Source organism: Mobula birostris, chromosome 17, assembly GCF_030028105.1.
Source record: "Mobula birostris isolate sMobBir1 chromosome 17, sMobBir1.hap1, whole genome shotgun sequence".
NCBI lineage: Eukaryota > Metazoa > Chordata > Chondrichthyes > Myliobatiformes > Myliobatidae > Mobula > Mobula birostris.
Window position 1 is genome coordinate 22,880,967 of NC_092386.1, and position 21,152 is coordinate 22,902,118.

The 21,152-nt window shown below is 41.5% G+C and overlaps 1 protein-coding gene across 2 annotated transcripts in view; it reads right to left on the reverse strand.

Moving 5' to 3' along the window:
- Positions 1 to 21,152, reverse strand: part of tmem232 (transmembrane protein 232) — a 92,850-nt gene that overhangs the window by 6,050 nt on the left and 65,648 nt on the right. For both annotated transcript variants that reach the window (XM_072281379.1, XM_072281380.1), the window contains 3 exons: positions 16,814 to 17,027; positions 12,191 to 12,369; positions 4,629 to 4,873 (listed from right to left, as the gene is read on the reverse strand). In XM_072281379.1, the coding sequence (XP_072137480.1) occupies positions 4,629 to 4,873; positions 12,191 to 12,369; positions 16,814 to 17,027 (638 nt within the window). The remainder of the gene's footprint in view (positions 1 to 4,628; positions 4,874 to 12,190; positions 12,370 to 16,813; positions 17,028 to 21,152) is intronic.

Here is a 21,152-nt window from a genome sequence, read left to right on the forward strand (position 1 = left end):
CTCCTTATTTGTCTAAGTTGTTCTGCAGATTCTCTTCTTCCTCAACACTGCCTGCCCCTCCACTGATCTTTGAATCATCCGCAGACCTGGCCACAAAGCTGCTGATTTTGGCCTGTTTTATCATGTGTCTCCAAGTACTCCAAAACTTCATCTTTAATAAAGGACTCCAAAATCCTCTCAACCACTGAAGTCAGGTTAACTGGTCTATAATTTTCTTCCTTCTGCCTCCCTCCCTTCTTAATTTTCCAGTCCAGTGGAACCATTCCAGAAACTAGTGATTCTTGGGTGATCATTACTGATGCCTCCACAATCTTTGCAGCTACCTCTTTCAGCTTCCCAAGCACCATCTCCTTAGTAATAGCAACTAGACTCATTTTTGCTTCTTGACACTCTCGAATTTCTGGCATACTATTGGTGTCTTCCACAGTGAAGACTGATGAAAAAGTTCATCCACCATTTCCTTGTCCCACATTACTACCTCTCCAGTGTCATTTTCCAGTGGTCCGATATCCATTCACCTCTGTCTTACTCATTATATATCTGAAAACATTTTTGGTATCATCTTTTATATTATTGGCTAGTTTACCTTTATATTTAATCTTTTATTACTTTTTAGTTGCTTTCTGTTGGTTTTTAAAAGTTTCCCAACCCTCTAACTTCCACTAATTTTTGCTCTATTATAGGCTTTCTTTTTTGCTTTTATGCTGACTTTGGTTTCCCTGCCAGCCATGGTTGTCTCATCCTCCCTTTAGGATACCTCTTTATCTTTGGGATGCATCTAACCTGCACCTTCCAAATTACTCCCAGAAACTCCAGCCATTGCTGTTCTGTCATCATCCCTGCTAGTCACCCTTCCAATCAACTTTGGCCAGTTTCTCTCTCGTGTCTCTGAAATTCCCTTTACTCCAATAGAATACTGATACATCCAACTTTAGCTTCTCCCTCTCAAACTCCAGGGTGAATTGGAACATAGAACATAGAACAATACAACACAGGAACAGGCCATTGGGCCCACAATGTTTTGCAAACCGGCTAAAAAGCAAATCAAAAACATCCAAATACTAATCTCTCCTATCTGCACCATGTCCATTTCCCTCCATCTTCCTTACACACATATGCTGATCCAAACATCTCTTAAAAGCCTCCAATGTATTTGCCTCTATCAGCATACTAGGCAGTGCATTCCAGGTATCCACCAAACTCTTAGTAAAATACTTAGACCTCACATCCCCCTTGAACCTACCCCCTCTCACCTTAAATACATACCCTCTGGTATTAGATATTTCAAACCTGGGAAACAGATAAGATCATAAGACATAGGAGCAGAATTACGTCATTCAGGCCAATCTGTCCACTCTATCAATGCCTCTCATAATCTTGTAAACCTATATCAGATTTCCCCTTAGCCTCTGGCACTCCAGAGAAAATAATCCAAGTTTATCCAGCCTCTTGTGACAGCACATGCCTTCAAAACCAGGCAGCATCCTAGTAAACCCCTTCTGCACCCTCTTCAAAGCCTCAACATTCTTCCTATACTGGGGTGATCAGAACTGTACACAATACTCCAGATATGTATCATATTAAGATCACTCTCCTAAGGGTTCCTTTACCTTAAGCTCCCTAATCAAATCTAGTTCATTGCACAATATCCAATCCAGAATTGCCTTTCCCTCGAGGGGGGGCAACCACAAGCTGCTCTAAGAAGCCATCTTATAGGCATTCTACAAATTCCATCTCTTGGGATCCAGCACCAACCCAATTTTCCTGATTTACTTGCATGTTGAAATCCCCCTTGACTATCGTAACATTGTCCTTCTTACATACCTTTTGTATCACCTGTTATAACTTGTATCCCACATCCTGACTACTATTCAGAGGCTGTAGATAACTTCTATCAGGGCATTTTTACCCTTGCAGTTTCTTAACTCTTCTCTACATTTTCTGATCCTATGTCACCTCTTTCTAAGGATTTGATCTCATTTTCTACTGACAGAGCCATCTCACCCCCTCTGCCTGCCTGCCTGTCCTTTTGATGCAATGCATATCCTTGGATGATATGCTCCTAATCTTCTTTCAGCCACGTCTTTGTGATGCCCACAACATCATACCTGCTAATCGCTAACTACGCTACAAGACCATCTACCTTATTCTGTATACTGTGTGCATTCAAATATGAAACCTTCAGTCCTGTATTCAGCCCTCCTTTCGATTTTACTCCCATGGTACACTTCAGCTCATCCCACTGACTGCAATTTTTCCCTTTCATCTGTCTGTCCTTCCTCACAGTGTCACTACACACTACCTGTATACCAACTGCCCCATCCTCAGCCCCATCACTTCAGTTCCCATCCCACTGCCAAATTCATTTAAACTCACCCAACAGCCCTAGCAATTCTGCCCACAGTGATATTGATCTGTCTTGGGTTCAGTTGTAATCCATCTTTTTTGTACAGGTCATACCTTCCCCAGAAGAGATCCCAATGATCCAGAAATCTGAAACCCTGCTCTCTGCACCAATTTCCTCTTCTGGATCTCCTCCCTTTTTCTACCTATGTCTTTGGTTCCATCATCTACCACAACTTTTGACTGCTCACTCTTCCTATTTAGAATGCTGTGGACCCAATTCAAAACATCTCTGTCCCTGACACCTGGGAGGCAACATGTCATCGGATGTTGCTTTCACATCCACAGAATCTCCTTTCTGCTCCTCTAACTATGGAATCCCCTGTCACTGCTGTACTCCTCTTCTTTCTCATCCTCTTCTGAGCAACAGAGCCAGACTCATAGCCAGAGACCTGACTGCTGTGGCTTCCTTCTGCCCAGTCATCTTCCCCACCCCACAACAGTATCCAAAGCACTATACCTGTTGTTGAGGGGAACAGCCAAAGGGGTGTTCTGCACTGGTTGCCCATCCTCCTTCCCCGTCCAGATGGTCACGCAGTTACCTATGTCCTATGCCTTGGGCGTAACCATATCCTTGTATGTCCTGTCAAACAACCCCTCAGCATCCTGAATAATCTGGAGTTCATCCAGATCCAGCTTCAGTTCCTTAACACAGTCTGAAAGAAGCTGCAGCTGGCTGTACTTTTTGCAGGTGTAGTCATCAGGGACACTGGAGGTCTCCCTGCTTTCCCATATCCCACAAGAGGAGCATTCCACTATGCTGCCTGGCATTTCCACTGCTCTAACTGGGCAGTAAGAAAGAAAAACTAAACAAAAAATGAACCTCCAGCTTTTGCCTCTCCTCACCGAAGTCTCTGTGAGCCAAAGCCTGAGCTCCCCATTCTATCATTGGCCCAGTCACACAATGGCCACTCTGCTTAAACTTAACTTCTTTTTATTAGCCCTTGTTAAGTGCATAATTATGCACAATACAATCTCTCCTCAAAAACTGTGGCACACAGAATGTCTGACTGCCCCCACTTGTTTCCTTTGAACTCTCTTCGGCTATTTTGTTTATGTAAACTAGCTTTTGAAACTTTTCATCTTTCTAGCAACACATTAACTAGAGTAGGAAAAATAATATAAATTTGTCAACCTTTCTACAAAGTATATTCCTGGTTCCCTTATTCTAAACAAAAGTTAAGTATAACAAAGAATTAGAAAATTGCTTATCCCAAAACTAAGTTCAAAAGTTACACTTTACTAACACAGACAATGTTCACTATTTTGTCTCCCTTCATATAATCTTGTGCCATCACGAAAGTGTAATCTGATGGTAGTTACCAATCTGCACACAAATATGTCAGTTTCAATACTTCAGTTCTGCAAGTCCTTTAATTGCCATTTTCCAACTCAATAAATGTTTATGTGTGCATCATTTATATAATTTAGCCAGAAATTATAATAAATTAAATCAATTTTAGTTCGTGGAAATGACAACTGATTTCCCTGAGCAAAAAATCTCTTCAATGTACTAGTTATGACCCAATGAATGTATTAGCTAGCCATTTTATTATTCTAGCTGTCTCTTCTTGTTATTTGTTATCCTTTGCAGCTTTGGAGAATATCTGGAATTCATTGATTACTGTAATTTCATGATAAAATTTATAATAAGTCTTCTAATTTTTACTTCTTTTCTTAGCATTAATCCATCCACTATTTCCTTTCCTTGGTTCCTAGCAATAGAGGTTTCTATATAATGTGCCCCTGGTGATACTGACTGTCAGATGTACTCTTTGATGGTTTACTCTCAGGTTTTAATGTTTGCCTAGGCAACCCAATGTAATTGATCACCTCCTGAATCTAATAATATACTCAAATATCCTCTCAATTTTGACTTAGTTTGCAAACTGCTGTGTCTATTCTTCCTAACAGCTCTTGTAATGCATCTTACATTGTTATTTATGAGTATTTCACTCTCGCTGACTTCACTGAGTCTTCTTTGCCCCGTCATACATCAAAATCTGTTGATCATTTTTCATCTGATGGCTATGGAAAATGTAAAGATACTAAAAGCATAGTGTGTTCATGTAAGTTTTAAAAATAAAAAGAAAATGGTTATTGGGCTATGGCATTGTTAGTGTTTGCTGTGCTATTCTTCCATTCCTAGTTGTAAATTCACAGACATACAATGGAGTTCTTTTTATTATCAGATTTCCAGGTCACTCTATGAAAGTTGAACTGACCTGAGGGAAAGACGTACTTTTTTCCTGTCGACATTCATTTTTTTCTGCATTGGAGGTCTGGTAAGAATGGGTCTTTGTGGCAGCAATCGAGGCAAAGGAATATAAGGAACCACTGGAGGTAGACACAGCTGAGACAGAACATTCGCTATTCGCCAACCCAGAGAGCAAAATGCTACTGAGTGCTTGGGTGATGATGTCTTAGAGTTTATGTTAATGAAAGGGTTTATTGGACCATTTAATTCTGCCTAGAAAAATAAAAAGTCAGTATGTCAATACAAATAAAGTGAACCGTCGATTAAGCACCACCTATGTGTAAATAGTAGTTTATTATCAAAGCCCATATGATTTATACAACCTTGAAATTCATCTTCTTACAGGCAGCTGTAAAACAAAGAAACCCAATAGAACCCATTAAAACAAAAGAAGACCGTCAAACACCAACATGCAGAGAGAGAAAAAGAAAGGAAACATGCAAAACAACAAAAGTAAGAAAATAGCATTCAGAAGTGAAGTTCACAACAGTGAGTTCACACTGTGATGGTTGCAGGCCACTGCCACAGTTTGGTGCAGAGCGAGTAAATCTCACGGAGTAACAAGTTGAAGTTCAGCGTGGAGATGAGCAACAATTTGAACCGGCCCGTGCCTCCCCTCGCCTAGTACCAAGTAAGGTGCTTATAATAACCAAGTGAGATTCTGCAGCTGCTGGAAATCCAGAATAACATACACTAAATGCTGGAGGAAATCAACGGTCAGGAAGCATCTGTGGAGAGGAATGGACAGTCAATGTTTCTGGGCTGAGATCTTTCATTAGTCCTGAGGAAGGGTCAACATTTTGTAGGTGTCTATAACAGCTATGTTAATTCTGATTTTTTAACATTGATTTCCGCAGCTCTACCATGAACATAGAGACAGACAATTAGGTGAAACATCTTTATTGCTGAATCCTAGAGCACCTATATTTTTCGTGATCTTATTCAGTAATTTGGTTCCTAAGGTTGTCATAGCTGCAGGTGGTAGTGGGGATAAGCTTTCACTACCTATAGAGTGCTCCAAATAGCATGCATCATTAACAGCCTCTGACAACCAAGTAGTCCAACTCTTGTGGCTTAGCTACTAGGCCCAGTGGAACTGTTTCTACGGACAAGAGAAGGGGCAAAGGCAGACCACTGGCACCTCAAAACCAGTTGCTTTGGCAGGTGGGGCTCATCAGCCTTGGATGGCAGCCCGCCTAGGAGAAGGAAAACTCTGATTTTAAACCTCCACTGCCTTGCGGCCATACCCATCCATGGTAAAGGCTTTGGGAGTAAACCCCAAGGAAGAAATCTGGAGCTGGGGTCCCTAAGGCAGTTTGATTTTGTTTACAACTTCACTCTGGCAGCCTCTATGATGACACTGGTGCCAAGCTGTATCGGTGCTTGCCCTTCCCTTGGACTACATCAGTGATGTGGAGAGGGGGATCCCACTGCATGGGCAACAGTCGGTTCTTCAAATCTTCCTGCCCAGGCTTGTGCCCTGGAGAGGACACAGTCCACCAGAGACACAAACCCATGATTCCCTGGGATCGATGGCTGCCAACTACTATTCAGTAACTTAGCTGGTTACTATTAAGGCTCACTGGCTCTATATATTTCAAGGAATGCAATCAAAAGTTACTCTCATAACCACCATCCAGCCCCCTTTTCCTCACCTATGTGAAACAGCTGCTCCAGTCCAGCATCGCAATACCGTTAGGCTCAGGCTGGTGTTCAGGAATCTCCCTTAGACAGGAAATTCATGCACATATTTCTAATTGAAGGCACAGTCAAACCACAACTATTTTACATCTTTCATCTTAATCTGACAGGTCTTGAAGGTGTGGATTGGTGATAAAGACTTACGTTCCTAAAATGCAGTGAAAGAGCAGATGCAGGTGGTGCTAATAGACAGTCATTTATTAGAAAACAGAATAGATTATGTCCTTTAGGATTCTAATTGACCTCAATAACATCTTGGTTGCACCAATTTTAAATAAAACCCAGAAGATTGAGGCTTTAAGCCAAGTTAAAAGAGATCTGAATACATAACCTTGACTAATTGTGGTAAATGCTAGAGAGTTATTGCATAATCAACAGTATCAATTTTCATACAAGGTGTTATGTGAGGACTTTCTGGAAAATGCCAAAAGTTATTCCTCAAAAAACACCACTGAAATGGTCATGCCTAGAAATTCTATTGAGCTGCAATGGATATGGGGAGTGGCTATCAAATAACATGCCAATAGTTTCCATTGTGTGAGGCCCTGCATTAGTTGGGGCCGACCATGGAAATTGAGTCCGAGCCATCTACGTGATATGCAAGCTAGTACACAAGCAAGGACTGCACAATATGGAGAGCAAGCAGTTGCCTATGTAGCAGACTCGCCCTCACCATGCAGCTCACCTCGGATCCAAAGGAACAGCCAAGACTGATACAGACTGGCACCAGTAGCATCGCAGGAGTTGCCAGTCAGTGCTCAACTCAACACTGGGGATTCCAGTTCCAGATTTTTTCTCAGGGTTTACTTCTGAAGCCTGCCCCATGAGTGGGTATAGCCACAAGGTTTGAGATCAAAATTTTCCTTCTCCAAGATGAGCTGCCAAACACAGCTGAAGAGCTCCATGTGCCTGAGGTAATTGGTTTTAAGGCGCCAGTGACCCACCTGTCAGTAGAAACGGTTCCGCCAGGCTTATTAGCTAAGTCACACATGAAGGGCTGGAGTTGGACTTGGTTGTCAGAAGCTATTTGAGACACACACCACAGGGAGCATTTAATAGGTAGTGGCAGTTCATTCCCACGACATCCCCCAGCTATGGCAACCTTAAGGAACCCTGTTGTATGAACATTGCTGCAAGCATATGACATCCACGGTTTTGCACGGTGTTGAATGGTAAATGTGCCACCTGTGACAGAGGCCGTGTCAGGGATTGTAGTGTGGGAAGCAGGCTAGAGATCAGGAGCCCGATAAGTGTGGGGGCTCTGGTGTGGTTATGTAACTCTCACTTTGGCTAGTGGCTTAATATAGGGAATGATAGCCCCCCAACCCCTGGCCCAGCCAAACTTAAGAAACCTCGTCTGGGTGGATGCTACATGATGTGTCCCCTGTTACAAATCAGTACCACAAAATAACAAACAGTACACAATCTGCGATTAGACGCTTGAGCTTTATAATTCCTAATTTGACTATATTGTTAGTAAAGAAAACAAAAACAGGAAAAAGGGCCCATTCTCATGAAACAGTCCATTGCGCAATGTGGGAGCTCACTGATAAGGCCGTGTGTCCACCATCGACCTCCTCCGATCGTTGCTGACCTTCGGACCCTCACTCTAATCCACTCTGTCCGAGGTCTACCAGCTCTCTCCATTCGCGTCTTCTCTCCTCATCTTTCCCTGGCAAAAAACCGCGAATTCCCGGCTCCCAGACACACAAGAAAAAACAACATCCCGCTCATTGGCTAACATGCCCCGCTATCTCTAGTCATAACCCAAACATTGCTGCTACAGAGAAACCATTACCTCAGCTGTGGAACATTACAGAGGAGCCATTACATTAGCAGTGAAACCTTACAGTGTGTTACCGTTACAAAGATAAGAAATATTAGCAGAAGTCGGTTATAGGCCACCTTGAAGCTGTTCACCATTCAAAGGTCCAATCCAAGCATTTCTAGGCTGCTCCCTACAATCTATGATTCCCCTACAGTTCAAAAATGTCTCTCTCAGACTTTAAAATACCAAGCGTCAGAACACTCTGAGTGAAAAATTTCTTTACTATCTTAAATAGATGCCCTCACTTATTCTGAAACCATGCCTAGTATCTGCCCTGTTGAGATCAACTCTCATTCTTTTAAACAGCTCCATCATTCTTCACAAGATAACCTCCTGAACCTAGAAATAAACCTGTGAGCCACCTCTAATCAGGCCATCAGACTGAATAATTCACGCTGATACAATTGTGTTTCTATGTTATATTGACTGTCCTGTTGTACATACAATTTATTACAAATTACTGTAAATTGCTCATTACACATTTAGACAGAGACGTAATGTAAATATTTTTACTCCTCATGTATGTGAAGGATGTAACTAATAAAGTCAATTCAATTCAATTTAAGTGCATCGGATTTGGGTTAACTTGGACACATTGGGACCAGTTCATTATGAACCAATTAAGCGGTTGCTCCTATTAGCCGAAATTTCATGGAAATAATTAAAAAGGTATAAAAAAAGACAAACTACCATTTAACTAAGTAACAATTTATGTATTTAAATGAAATACAGAACAAATTAAAACACTATCAATACCACTGGTGGTTATCCGTCATATCCGACAATGACAGGAAAACGTGCAGGAGAGTTTTTAAAGTAGAAAAACCATTGTACTGAGGCAGTTTCAGTTTCTTGACCTCGGAAGTCCGGGTCCAGTGGAATGAATAGATCTCACAACTGGGGTCTTCCTTGATTGCAGTGGATGACCATGACTTCTTCTGTGCCTCGTCATGCCCTTCGCTCCTCACAAAGTGTTGTACAACTGCCTTCCTAGCCATTGGATCTCACTGTATATTTCATTCTCCTGGTCTGCCAGAGTGGACTTTGCATGCTAGGACAGGCCTGTCTTTGTCTCTCATTGGGGTATGAGACCCCCCCCCACCCTCACCTGGTTTGTTCGTCCATCGTCGACGTCGATGAGGACCTCGACACCATTATGATGGTGTTGAGACTAGCACATGATTTAGATTTAAGTGAGAGAGAGTTGCGCAGTGTCAGCCTCACTCTCTCTTCCCAATTCCCATCTGGATCTAGTGGCAAGACAGAGTCGAGCCGGCTGGAGATGGGACTAGGCGCAGTGGATGACCAGGACGTCTTCTGTGTCTTGTCCTGCTCTACACGTTCCACGATGCTTGCAGAGACTGCCTCCTTGGTCTCGTCTGCTCAATCTGCTGGAGTCTGTCTTCACATGCTGGGATAGACAACTCCCTATCTCACCGAGGGTTTGAGACCGGTCGGCTACCCTCACCTGGTTTAGCCTGTCTGTTGAAACGGTGTACCAGGATGTGGCCGCTATTGCATGCTAACAGTTACTTGGAGCCAGGGGTGAAAGCCGAGCGTCCGGTGGGTTCAAAGGTAACATTCAAGATGATTGTCAATACCTTCTAAATCTTCACAGATCCTAACTTGTTGTAGTCGTAAATCATTTCATTTTCACTCCCAGACATTTTAGGCCTCTCCCAGTCTGAATGCTTGAAACCACAGTGAGCAAAGCAATTTGCTATTGTCTTACTGCTTAATTCTCACCAATGGTCAGTGACAAAAATCATTGTTTTAATAGAAACACATGCAACTAATGTTATTTAAAAACTGTTCACTTTAAGCACGGTGTAGTGTCTAATGGCCACACAGTTGCATGCACTGACACTGGTTAAAACCTGTTTTTTGAAGTCTCCTACCCCAATTAAAGCGGCATCATGTCCCAAATAAATTAAGGGAATCCCAACAATTTTCTTGATTTGATTTTGTTCTTTCAGAGTTGTCCCAAATAAGCAGCTGCCCCAATCAATCGATGGCCCAATTAACTGGAATCCACTGTATATCATTCTTAAATAAGCAGTAGGCAAGTGTTATCTCACCTGATTTTATAATCCATGCCTCTTGCAATAATGACTATTGCTCTAACTACTGAATTAATTCAACAGGGTACATTTCTGTGTTTCATCAATGAAGGCACCATGAATTGTCAGTACAACAACATTCTGAGGTTTCTCTTCATTAAAATCCAATTTTTCCATTATTTCAACGGAAGTGGAGAACTTAAAATTTAATAAAGCTTGTGAGATCTTTTGCCCTTTTATTTAAACTACCCATGTACTTATGCAAAGACTTTGTGTCCTTCTCACCACTTGCGTTCCTACCACTGCAGTCATGAATACAGACTGTTAATATTTGCGACCCCTTCTCCAATCCTTTTGGTACCCCACTTGACAAACTGAAAAATAATAGATTTACATTGGCTCTCTGTTTTCTGTTAATAACCAATCTGCTCTCCATCCTAAATGCACCTTGCCTGCCATTGGATAGGAAAATACCTGTAAAAGGGAGTGGTCAGTGGAGAGGGAAGAGCAAATCAGGGAGACACAAAATAAATTTTTCCTTCAATATGCTTAAGGAGCTTAAGAAGGTATATCCAGAAGAGGTAAAATGATGCCTTTTACCTCCTCTAGTTCCACCAAGGAGTAGGGTTCTGGTGAAGGGTCCCAGCCCAAAGTGTCAGCTATTTACTCCCCTTCATACATGCTGCCTACCTTGCAGAGTTCCTCCTGTATTTTGTAAGGATCGAACAACTACATTGGGAGTCACAAGGCTTCAAAACACCTGTCACTTTAATTCTTCATCCTCTTCCCAATCTGACCATTCTGACTTCGGCCTACGCTGTTTCTACAGGTGATCCCCCACATTACAAGCAGTGGAAGCAGGGCAGAGGTTGGGCACTGCATTTTGTAGGAAACAGCTGAAATCACAATTCTCCCTAAGACAAAGCTAGGTTATCTGCATATACATAAAGAAACACAAACTAAGATGAAAATGTACAGCTCTTTTTACTCTTTTTCCCAATTTTTAAATTCTTGGATAGTAAATTGGGTACTTTAAGGTGTATTAATGTAATATGAGTGGGGTCGCCTGTAAAAGTTTGAGGAACAGCACCTCGTCTTTCATCTTGGCTTGTTGCAGCCTTTTGGACTTAATATTGTTTTCAAATAATTAGTTTTTCCTGCTTTCCGATGCAAGATTATTTATATTCACTCAGTTTTTCTTTCTCCACAGATGCTACCTGACCTGCTGGTTATTTCCAGCACTTTCTCTTGTGGTGGATGTTCAGCAACAGCAGTGTTCAGTCATTCACATTTCCAACATTTTTGCTTTGTTTTGTTTCTCTCTTCAAAACTGATTCTCGTTCATCTTTGACCTACTTGGCTCAGAAAGCATTACGTCACCAGGACAATCATGATCACCCTTTGTTCCCTCTGCTCCTCTTGTTTCTGCACATTTCTTGTTCTAATAAGGCTATTGATATGAAATGCTAATTTTGTTTGATTCTCTGCAGAAAGTAATTTGTTGGGTATTTCCAGCACTCTCACAGCACAGGTAAATTGAACTACTTTTGATTCTATGGTACTATATATATGACAGAATCAACATACCTATCACTCCACAAAAATTTCACAGTGATGCAGGTTACATTAGTAAATCACGACAGATAAAGTTTGATGTTGTGATGTGTAAGATGATTGAATATTACACATCTATTCAATACACATATTATTGTATAATTTATTAACACAAAATGATTCAAAGAAAGATAAATTTGAATACTTCCTTCATGATAAGAATCTAGACTCTTGAAGGAGCATTGAAGTATACAGGATTTGTCTCTAAACCATTAAAAGTCAATGCATCAGCACAGAAAATAACCAGTTAAAGGTATGCATATTTACTTTTTTCTGAATACATGACAAGTTTTTGACAGTTTTCCCACTCATGCATATTCCAATTACCTCAGCAACTTTAATGGCTGTAAGCACTCGAGTGTCTTGTTCCAAGCTCTGATGTTTCTGCAGAGCTTTCCATGCAACATTCCTCATCCCCTCTCGATTTCTGTCACCATGGAGAATATGACAGACTTTTCCTAAGCTGTATGCTGCTCCATAGCGAATCCACCAGCAACTGCTCTGATCTGTAAGATAGATTTCCTTCACATCCTACAATACTTGTGATATTGTCCTATACCCAAAATGACAATAAGATCTAATACCTTAGAAGGAAATGACATGCTTTGGAATGTCATTAAATCATACAGTAAGAATATAAACATCCATCTTTGCGACAATAAATATGTATTTATAAAAAGGATATTACTTTTGGAGGCATAGAAGAGATAATTCATAACACTGAAATCATTACTCCACATTTCTAGAGCAACATACACAAAATGCTGGAGATCAGAAGGTCAGGCATCATCTATGTTTCAGGGACATTTCATCAGAACTGATGAAGGGTCTCAGGCAGAAACATCAACTATTTATTCCTCCCCATAGATACTGCCTGACCTGCTGAATTCCTCCAGCATTTGAGTATGTTGTTCTGGAATAACCTGCAGAACCTCAACATTCCTAGTCATGGCAATGCAAATGACAAAAGTTAGTATAGGAGCCCAAAACGTTTTTATCATTATTTTTCACAGACTTTAGTTATATACGGTAGGTTAATTTAGTATTTAGTATACATCAGACAAAGCCCTACAAAATGGATCATTTGTTTTCTGCTTAAATCTAGGTAGGATGAGGATCATTTCCACCCATTGATTTGTTACTCTAAAGAGGTACTCTACAGACAGTTTGTGGTATGAATCATTAGGTTACGTAATCATAAATTACAGGAAAGCTCCCATTGCAATTGTGTGTATACTACAAGCTACCAGTGATAATCTGTTCCACATCTGATGTACCCTTATGATATGGCACTGCATTCACTATGATGAAGATGAGCACATTAGATTTTATAAACTGATACTACTGGCATGAATACATGAATTTAAAGTCATCAATGACCTTACTTGGTCTCAGAGTTTAGTATTTGATACTCGTAGGGGAATTGGGAGGACACGGGATGGACAGTGGACAGATGATGAAACCATCATGACAGGGACATCAACAGGGTACCAGTAGAATCTTCTTATTATAATTATTTAAAAATCAACTTCTACTAGATAACTGACCTAGTTAATAATCTGGCTGGCAGGTGGAAAGTTATCCAAATAGCAAGATCCATAATCAGGAATACTTGGAATAATCCTGGCATTCAGAAGTAGGAAATTGCTAAACTATTACAGTTTGGGATGAGGCATTAGATAAGGCATTACAGCTTGGTGGTGGAGGTTAGATTGGACATTGTGGGATAGGATTTGCCATTCTGCTGGGAAGGTGATGATTGTGAGTCAGTTCAGACCCTGGTGAGGTGGAAGAGAGAAGGACTGGAGAAATATTGGAGAGGAAATAGAATCCATGATTAGTGGGATAAGAATTGTATGTATGAAGACTAGGAACAGTATTCCCATTGTCTTCTGGTACACAACAAATGCTGGAAAGGGCATTTACCTTTGAGAATTTAAAAGCAAATACTCTACGTGCAAGAAATATGAAATAAAAGGTTGGAATTTTTAGGTGCAAGAGGCAGGGTTTCAGATTATTGGAACATTGGAACATCTTCCAATGTACCAGTGCAACTTATGCAAACTCAAGTGACAGTGTTTCCAGCTCATAGAAACTTTGGGTTACGGACAGTTCTCTGAATCCTTATGTGACCCAAAGAGCATCTATACATAAAAACAACAGTTCTCCTGCTCAGAGGAAGATGACTAAGGCAATCTGAACTCACATAAACTTTCAAATATCATACACATCATTTAAGACCATAAGATATAAGAGCAGGAGTAGGCCATTCGGCCCGTCAAGTCTGCTCTGCCATTCAATCATGGGCTGATCTAATTCTTCCAGTCATCCCCACTCTCCTGCTTTCACCCCATACCCTTTGATGCCCTGGCTAATCAAGAATCTATTTATCTCTGCTTTAAATACACCCAATGACTTGGCCAATATCATCAAAGTGAGGTTGACAGCTCTGTGCAATAGATCAATATCAGAATATAAACATTATTTCAGGGCTCTGCAAGTTTTGGTATTTGCATTTTGTTACTCAAATGACAGTCATTTCCTTGGTGTAGCAAGTTTAGTTAAGAACATTTGGTGGTGGGGGGAGGGGGGGCTGGGGTTGGGGGTTGAAATGTAGTGTTGAAATTGTAATGTCATTGTGTTCATATCTGATGCTATGTAATGGTCAGGCCCTCCAGCATGGATTCAGCTGTAGGTGCCTTGACATGATTTCACCTAGAAATGACTTATTTTTGCATGCTGTTTTTTTTAGAAAAAGGACTGATTGATCGAAATTCCAGAACACACTGTGGCTTAACCCTTCGATATGGCACAGATGGTGCCATGAAGTGGCAACTGTTTGTGTGCAACTCCGATGGATATCATCAAGTATTCCCATTTAGGACTACTATAGTTGAAATCCACTGTCACAGCCATGGCTACTTCAGTAAGCAGCATCATCTTAAGTTGTTTAAAAAAAATCCATCAATAGTCAAAATCGACGACTCTCGGATGGCAGATTCAGGTCACAAGCACAGTTCCCCTTCAGGAAAGCAGAAGCAGGGACTAGTTGTGCTGGTCAGCCCCTACGATTGAAATGCTGAGACCTTAGATTTCCACTCCTGACCATCTTGCTGGTGAATGTATAGTCTCTAGAAAATGAAACTGAAGCCCTCAGAGCAAGGTTGCTGTACTAGAGGAACATCAGGGACTGCTATGTACTTTGCTTTATGGATCAATGGCTCACACCACTGATTTCAGGTGCAATGCTGCAGTCCAATGGCTTCACCATTCTCCGCAAAAATCACAATGTGTGTGGATGAGTGTGAGCTTTTAAGAACATACCAGACATACCCAAACCAAAAGCCGTGGATGAACCAGGAGATTCATAGTTTGCTGAGGGCTTGATCTGCTGAGAGTGATTCCTAGCAGGGTGTCAGACCATGATGGGTTACCTGGTAGGGCTTTGAAACCTGTGCCAACAAACCACAGGAGTGTTAAAGGACATATTCATTTACTCACTGCTGCAGTCAGAGGTTCCCACCTGATTCAAAAGGGGGACAATCATACCAGTGCCCAAGAAGAGCACGGTGAGCAGCCTCTACAACTATAGCCCAGTGGGACTCACATCCACAGTGATGAAGTGCTTTGAGAAGTTGGTCATAACTAGATTCAACTCCTGTGGAAGCAAAGAGCTGGATCCACTGCTATTTGACTTTTGCCACAATAGGTCTACATTGGATGCAATCTCACCAGCTCTTCACTCAGCCAGGACAATAGTAATACCTACATCAGGCTGCTGTTTATTGACCACAGCTCAACGTTCAACAATCTTACCCTCAGTTCTAAACAACAAGCTCCAAATCTGAACCTCTGTTCCTCCCCCTTCAACTGGATTCTTCAGAGTTGCAAGTTCCTCACTGGAAGATCCCGGTCTGTGTGGATCAGAAATACCATCTCCTCCTCACTGACAATAATCACTGTCACACCACAAGGATGCATGCTGTACCCACTGCTGTACCCTCTCTACACCCACGATTGTGTGGCCAGGCACAACTCAAATGGCATCTATAAATTTGCCAATGACACAACTATGGTTGGCAGAATTTCATATGGTGACAAGGAGGCGTACAAGAGTGAGCTAGATCAGCTAGTTGAGAGGTGTCGCAACAACAACTTCGCACTCAATGTCAGTAAGACCAAAGAATTGAATGTGGAGTTCAGAAAGGGGAAGTCAAGGGAACACACACCAGTTCTCATCAAGGGATTAGAAGTGAAAAGGGTAAGCAGTTTCAAGCTCCTGGGTGTCGATATCTTGGGGGATCTATCCCAGGCCCAACATATTGATGCATGACATTGGTTATATTTCATTAGAAGTTTGAAGAGAATTAATATGTCAAAGACATATGCAAATTTCTATAGATGTACAATGAAGAGCATTCTAACTGGTTGCATCACCACCTGGTATGGAAGGGCCACTGTAAAGGATCGGAAAAAGCTGCAGAAAGTTGTAAACTCAGCCAGCTCCTTCATGCGCACTAGCCTCCCTAGCATCCAGGACACCTTCACACGCCAATGCATCAAAAAGGCATATCCATCTTGAAGGTCTCCCATCACCCAGGACATGTCCTCTTGCTCTCTTAATAATGCATGTATTATACTTATTGTATTTTTAAAATTGTTATTATGTATTGCGATTTACTATTACCACAAAACAACAAATTTCACAACATATGCGAGTGATAATAAATCTGATTCTGAATCTGATCCCAATGAAGAACAGGACCATGACAGGGAATACTAGGTCTCAAAAGCTGATAAAGATATCTGTGGGTAATTTGGACGCAAGGTTTCTAAAATGGATGGTACGGCAGATTTAGAAATCTATATGGTTGGAAAGTAAAAAAAGAAGCATTTTATTCCCAGTTTTAAATCTTTAGAATTCAATTTGCATTTCATCCCCGTATTTACCATCTTCTGGTGTTGCTGCTGGCTGGATTTGTAGAAGGTCAAGTAATCCTGGTGTATTGTTCCTGTCGGCTGATTTTGATGCAATCTTACACCCAATTAGAGCAGTCTTTTGAATTTCTGGAGTACTGCCATAGAGGCAGATGTCTCCTAATATACAACAGTAGAGATGATTTAGCTGCAAAGGCCAAACATGCAGATCTGTGCTCACATTTTCCTAGAATCAAAATATGACATGTTGGTTTCTAACATTTATCCTGTATAATACTAACAACAAGCATTGTTGAGTCACATTGTTACATAATAATATTATTCTATTGAAAAGGCCAAAGATACTCAGTAATTCATGGTACACTTAATGCATAGAGCTCTTCATTCTTTGAGCGGTGTTTTTTCCTTTGTTCTTCATAAGTAATTTGCTTGTGATTTGAAGATTAGAATCAGAGAGATACAGCCACGGCTCTGATTTATAAGCCAAAAGGCAGACACGACAACCATTATATAGTTAATTACCATACAAAAGCATTCTAATTCTATAGTTCCTCAAACAAAATTTGACATCAATTCACATGTTACTGGATGAGTATAATCGAAGATTTTAAGCAGCATCTTAAAGACATGAGGGAAAGGAAGGGAGGCCAAGACTTTTACGGAAGGAATAAGAGGGCTTGCAATCTAGGCAGCTGACGACATAGCTACCAATGGTAGAAGACTCAAACTGAGGATGTACAAGAGGCCCCAAATGGAAGACTGCAACAATCTCAAAGGGCATTAGGGTAGAGAAAGTGCCAGATATAGTGAAGGGTGAAACTATGGAGGAGAATGGAAATAAAAATGAGGGCACTAAAATCAAGGCATCAAAACCAAGGCCACCAAGAGATGACAGGTGAAAAAGAAAGTATGAACAATGAAATTGGCAACAGATTTGGGTGAATCCCAATTTATGTGGGGGAATAGTTTAGAGCTAATCATGAGAGCACTGAAATAATTTACTAAAGTTAATTATGATTGTGAATGCAAGACAGAGGTGAGTTAAAGAAATTATATCAAAGGTTGTTACAGAGGTGAAATCACATGTCTGGTTGCTTGAGAGAATGTGTAATTGGTAATTCACCATATACTCTTTAAAGCCATTCTATCATTCACTTCTCAATGGCTATTGTTGGGCAGCCCAGTATTTGTTATTCATCTCTAATTGACATCAGAAAGGTGACAGTGATCCACCTCTTTGAACTGCTTCAGCGTTTCATAGTCTCACAATGCTGGGAAGTTCCAGGATTTACCCACCGATGATGAAGGAAATGTGATAGCTGGAATAGTCCACAAGCCCTCTTAAGCATGTTCTGCCTTTCAATATGATGGCTAATTCTCAATCTTGTATACATTCCTACTTAATCCTTACAGTTCCTGCAAATCTATCAGTTGTAGCTTGGAACATATTTAACAGATTCTCTGGGGTTGTCAATTCCAACTTGAAGTAACTTGTTCGAGAGAGAAGATTACTGAAAGTGTAATTCAGTGACTATGAGATAAGTACTGGGAACTCCAGTGATCATTATTATATCTGCTTTACTCATTTTATATCAGTATGGTGAAGAAGGAATTTGTGAAATGTGTACAAGTGAGGATTATCCTTTATTATGTTTCTAACATAATGTGGCTGCAAACAACTTAATTAAGGGAATGAAGTGGCGACACGAATACAAAATTGGCCGAAGAATGCAGCTATCAGAATTACAATGAATGTTACTTCTCAGACTGGAGAGAAAGATGAAGATTAGTTTTATTTGCCATGTGTACATCGAAACATACAGTGAAATAAGTTAACACGAGGAAATCTGCAGATGCTGGAAGTTCAAGCAAGACACACAAAATGCTGGTGGAACGCAGCAGGCCAAACAGCATCCATAGGAAGAAGCACAGTCGACGTTTCAGGCCGAGACCCTTCGTCAGGACTAACTGAAAGAAGAGATGAGTTGTTTGCGTCAAATGAATCAGCAAGAATTGTGCTCGGCAGCCCGCAGCTGTCAACACGCTTCCAGCGCCAACGTAAGTATGGCCACATCTCACTAATCCTAACCATACATCTTTGATACATGAGAGGAAACAAAAGCATCCAGAGGAAACTCACAGAGTCACAGGAGGAACGTACAGACAGTGGCAGGAATTGCATCCCAATCTTACAGCTGGCACTGCAAAGTGTTACTCTACTGCTAGACTACGTGCCACACACAGTGATCCCCAATACTGATCAGTAATCATAATCAGGGCTTGGAGGTAACATATATAACTTGAAGATCTATGGATGATGTCATTGCGTATATTAAAGGCAGAGGTTGATAGATTCTTGATAAGTCAAGGTGTGAAAGGTTATGGGGAGAAAGCAGGAGATTGGGAGAAGATTGAATCAGCCATAGTGAAATGGCAGAGCAGACTTGATGGGCCAAATAGCCTAATTCTGCTCCCATATCCTGTGGTCTTATATGGTAAACAATGCAGCTGACAGTAACAGTGAAATAGTGAAATAGTGAAATGGCAGCACACAACCCTGCTTCACACCACTGTGGATGTTGAAGGTCTCCGAAGAAGTTCTCCCAGACTCCCTTTGTGAAACAGGGCAGTGTGCTTGTCCCCACGCTGTTCGGCATCTCCTTCACAGTCATGCTGAAGCACGCCTTTGGAACATCAAGTGATGGTGTCTTCCTCCACACCAGATCGGACGAGGCTGTTCAGTCTGTCCCGGCTGAGGGTGAAAGCCAAGGTTCGTGAAGTACTCATCAGGGACATGTTGTTTGCAGACAATGTGGCACTGGCAACACACTCTGAAGAGCAACTGCAACGCCTCTTGGACAGCTTCTCAAGAGCCTGCCAGGACTTCAGCTTGACCATCAGTCTGAAGAAGACCAATGTGTTGGGCCAAGGTGTTGAGCACTCCCTGCCATTACTATCAACAACTACAAGCTGGAGGTAGTTCACAAATTTACATATCTTGGCTCCACCATCACGGGCAATCTTTCCCTAGACCCTGAGATCAACAGACGGATCGGATGAGCAGCCTCAACATTTGCCAGGCTGACAAAGAGAGTCTGGGAGAACAGAAAGCTGATGACGTACACCAAGGTTGCGGTCTACAGGGCCTGCGTCCTCAGCACACTGCTTTACGGCAGTGAGACCTGGAGCCTCTACTCCAGACAAGGGTGGCGTGTCAATGCCTTCCACCTTCGCAGCCTGAGACGCATCCTGGACATCAAGTGGACTGACCGAGTCACCAACAGTGAGGCTCTGGCCTGTGTCCAGATACTCAGCCTCTTCACCCTGCTCCAACAAAGCCATCTCCACTGGCTGGGCCACGTACACTGCATGTCAGATGGGAGGATCCCAAAAGACCTGCTGTACGGGGAACTGGCCTCCGGCAAGAAAGCACAAGGGCGGCCCCATCTTCATTTCAAAGGTGTCTGCAAGAGAGACATGAAGTCACTGAACATGAATGTCAAGAGGTGGGAGGACATCGCAAGTGATCGCTCTCACTGGAGGCTGGAACTACGCAGAGGTCTAAAAAGAGGAGAAGAGAAGCTGAGGTTTGCTGCTGAAGAAAAGCGCACTCGCTGAGAAAACAGCACCAAAACAACACTGGAGGACAGCGCCTTCAAGTGCAGTCACTGCAGCCGAGACTGTCACTCCTGTGTGGGCCTCTACAGCCACAACAGACGCTGCTCTAACACAGACTGAAGCAAGACCTTCCAGGCGCAGGTCCATGGTCTCACGAGACTAACGGATGCCACCAGTGAAATGGGAAGATAAATGATGATGAAATTTAATACAATGATACATTTGATAGAAATAATGAGAATCAATATGAAACAAATGACACAATTTTCAGGGAGGTTCAAAAGCACGATGACCTGGAGTTGTACACAGACATTTCTTTAAAAGTAGCAGGAAAATTGCAAATGTTATTTACAACAAAAGAAACCTTAGCCTTTATAGATTGAGGAATAGAATACAAAGGTAAGAAACTCAACAACTTTACTTACACTGCATTAGTTAGATCTCAGCATATTGTTTTAAATTTAAGAATGCTATCAAATTTTAGAAGAGGTTGCAGATTTAACAATATGGTATCAGGGCAGAAGCACTATTGATGTGGAGAGGCTTGAGGCACAGATGTAAGACGTTTTTACAATAGAAAAGGCAATGAAAAGAATGACAGAGGAGATAAAGCTCAAGAATGATTTTATCAAGTAAATAAAGAGGCAGTTTCCATTGCAGATGGGCCAGTAACTGGTAGGTACTGACTTAAGCAGATTATCAGAATAACTTCAGTAACATATAAAAAGTTTTA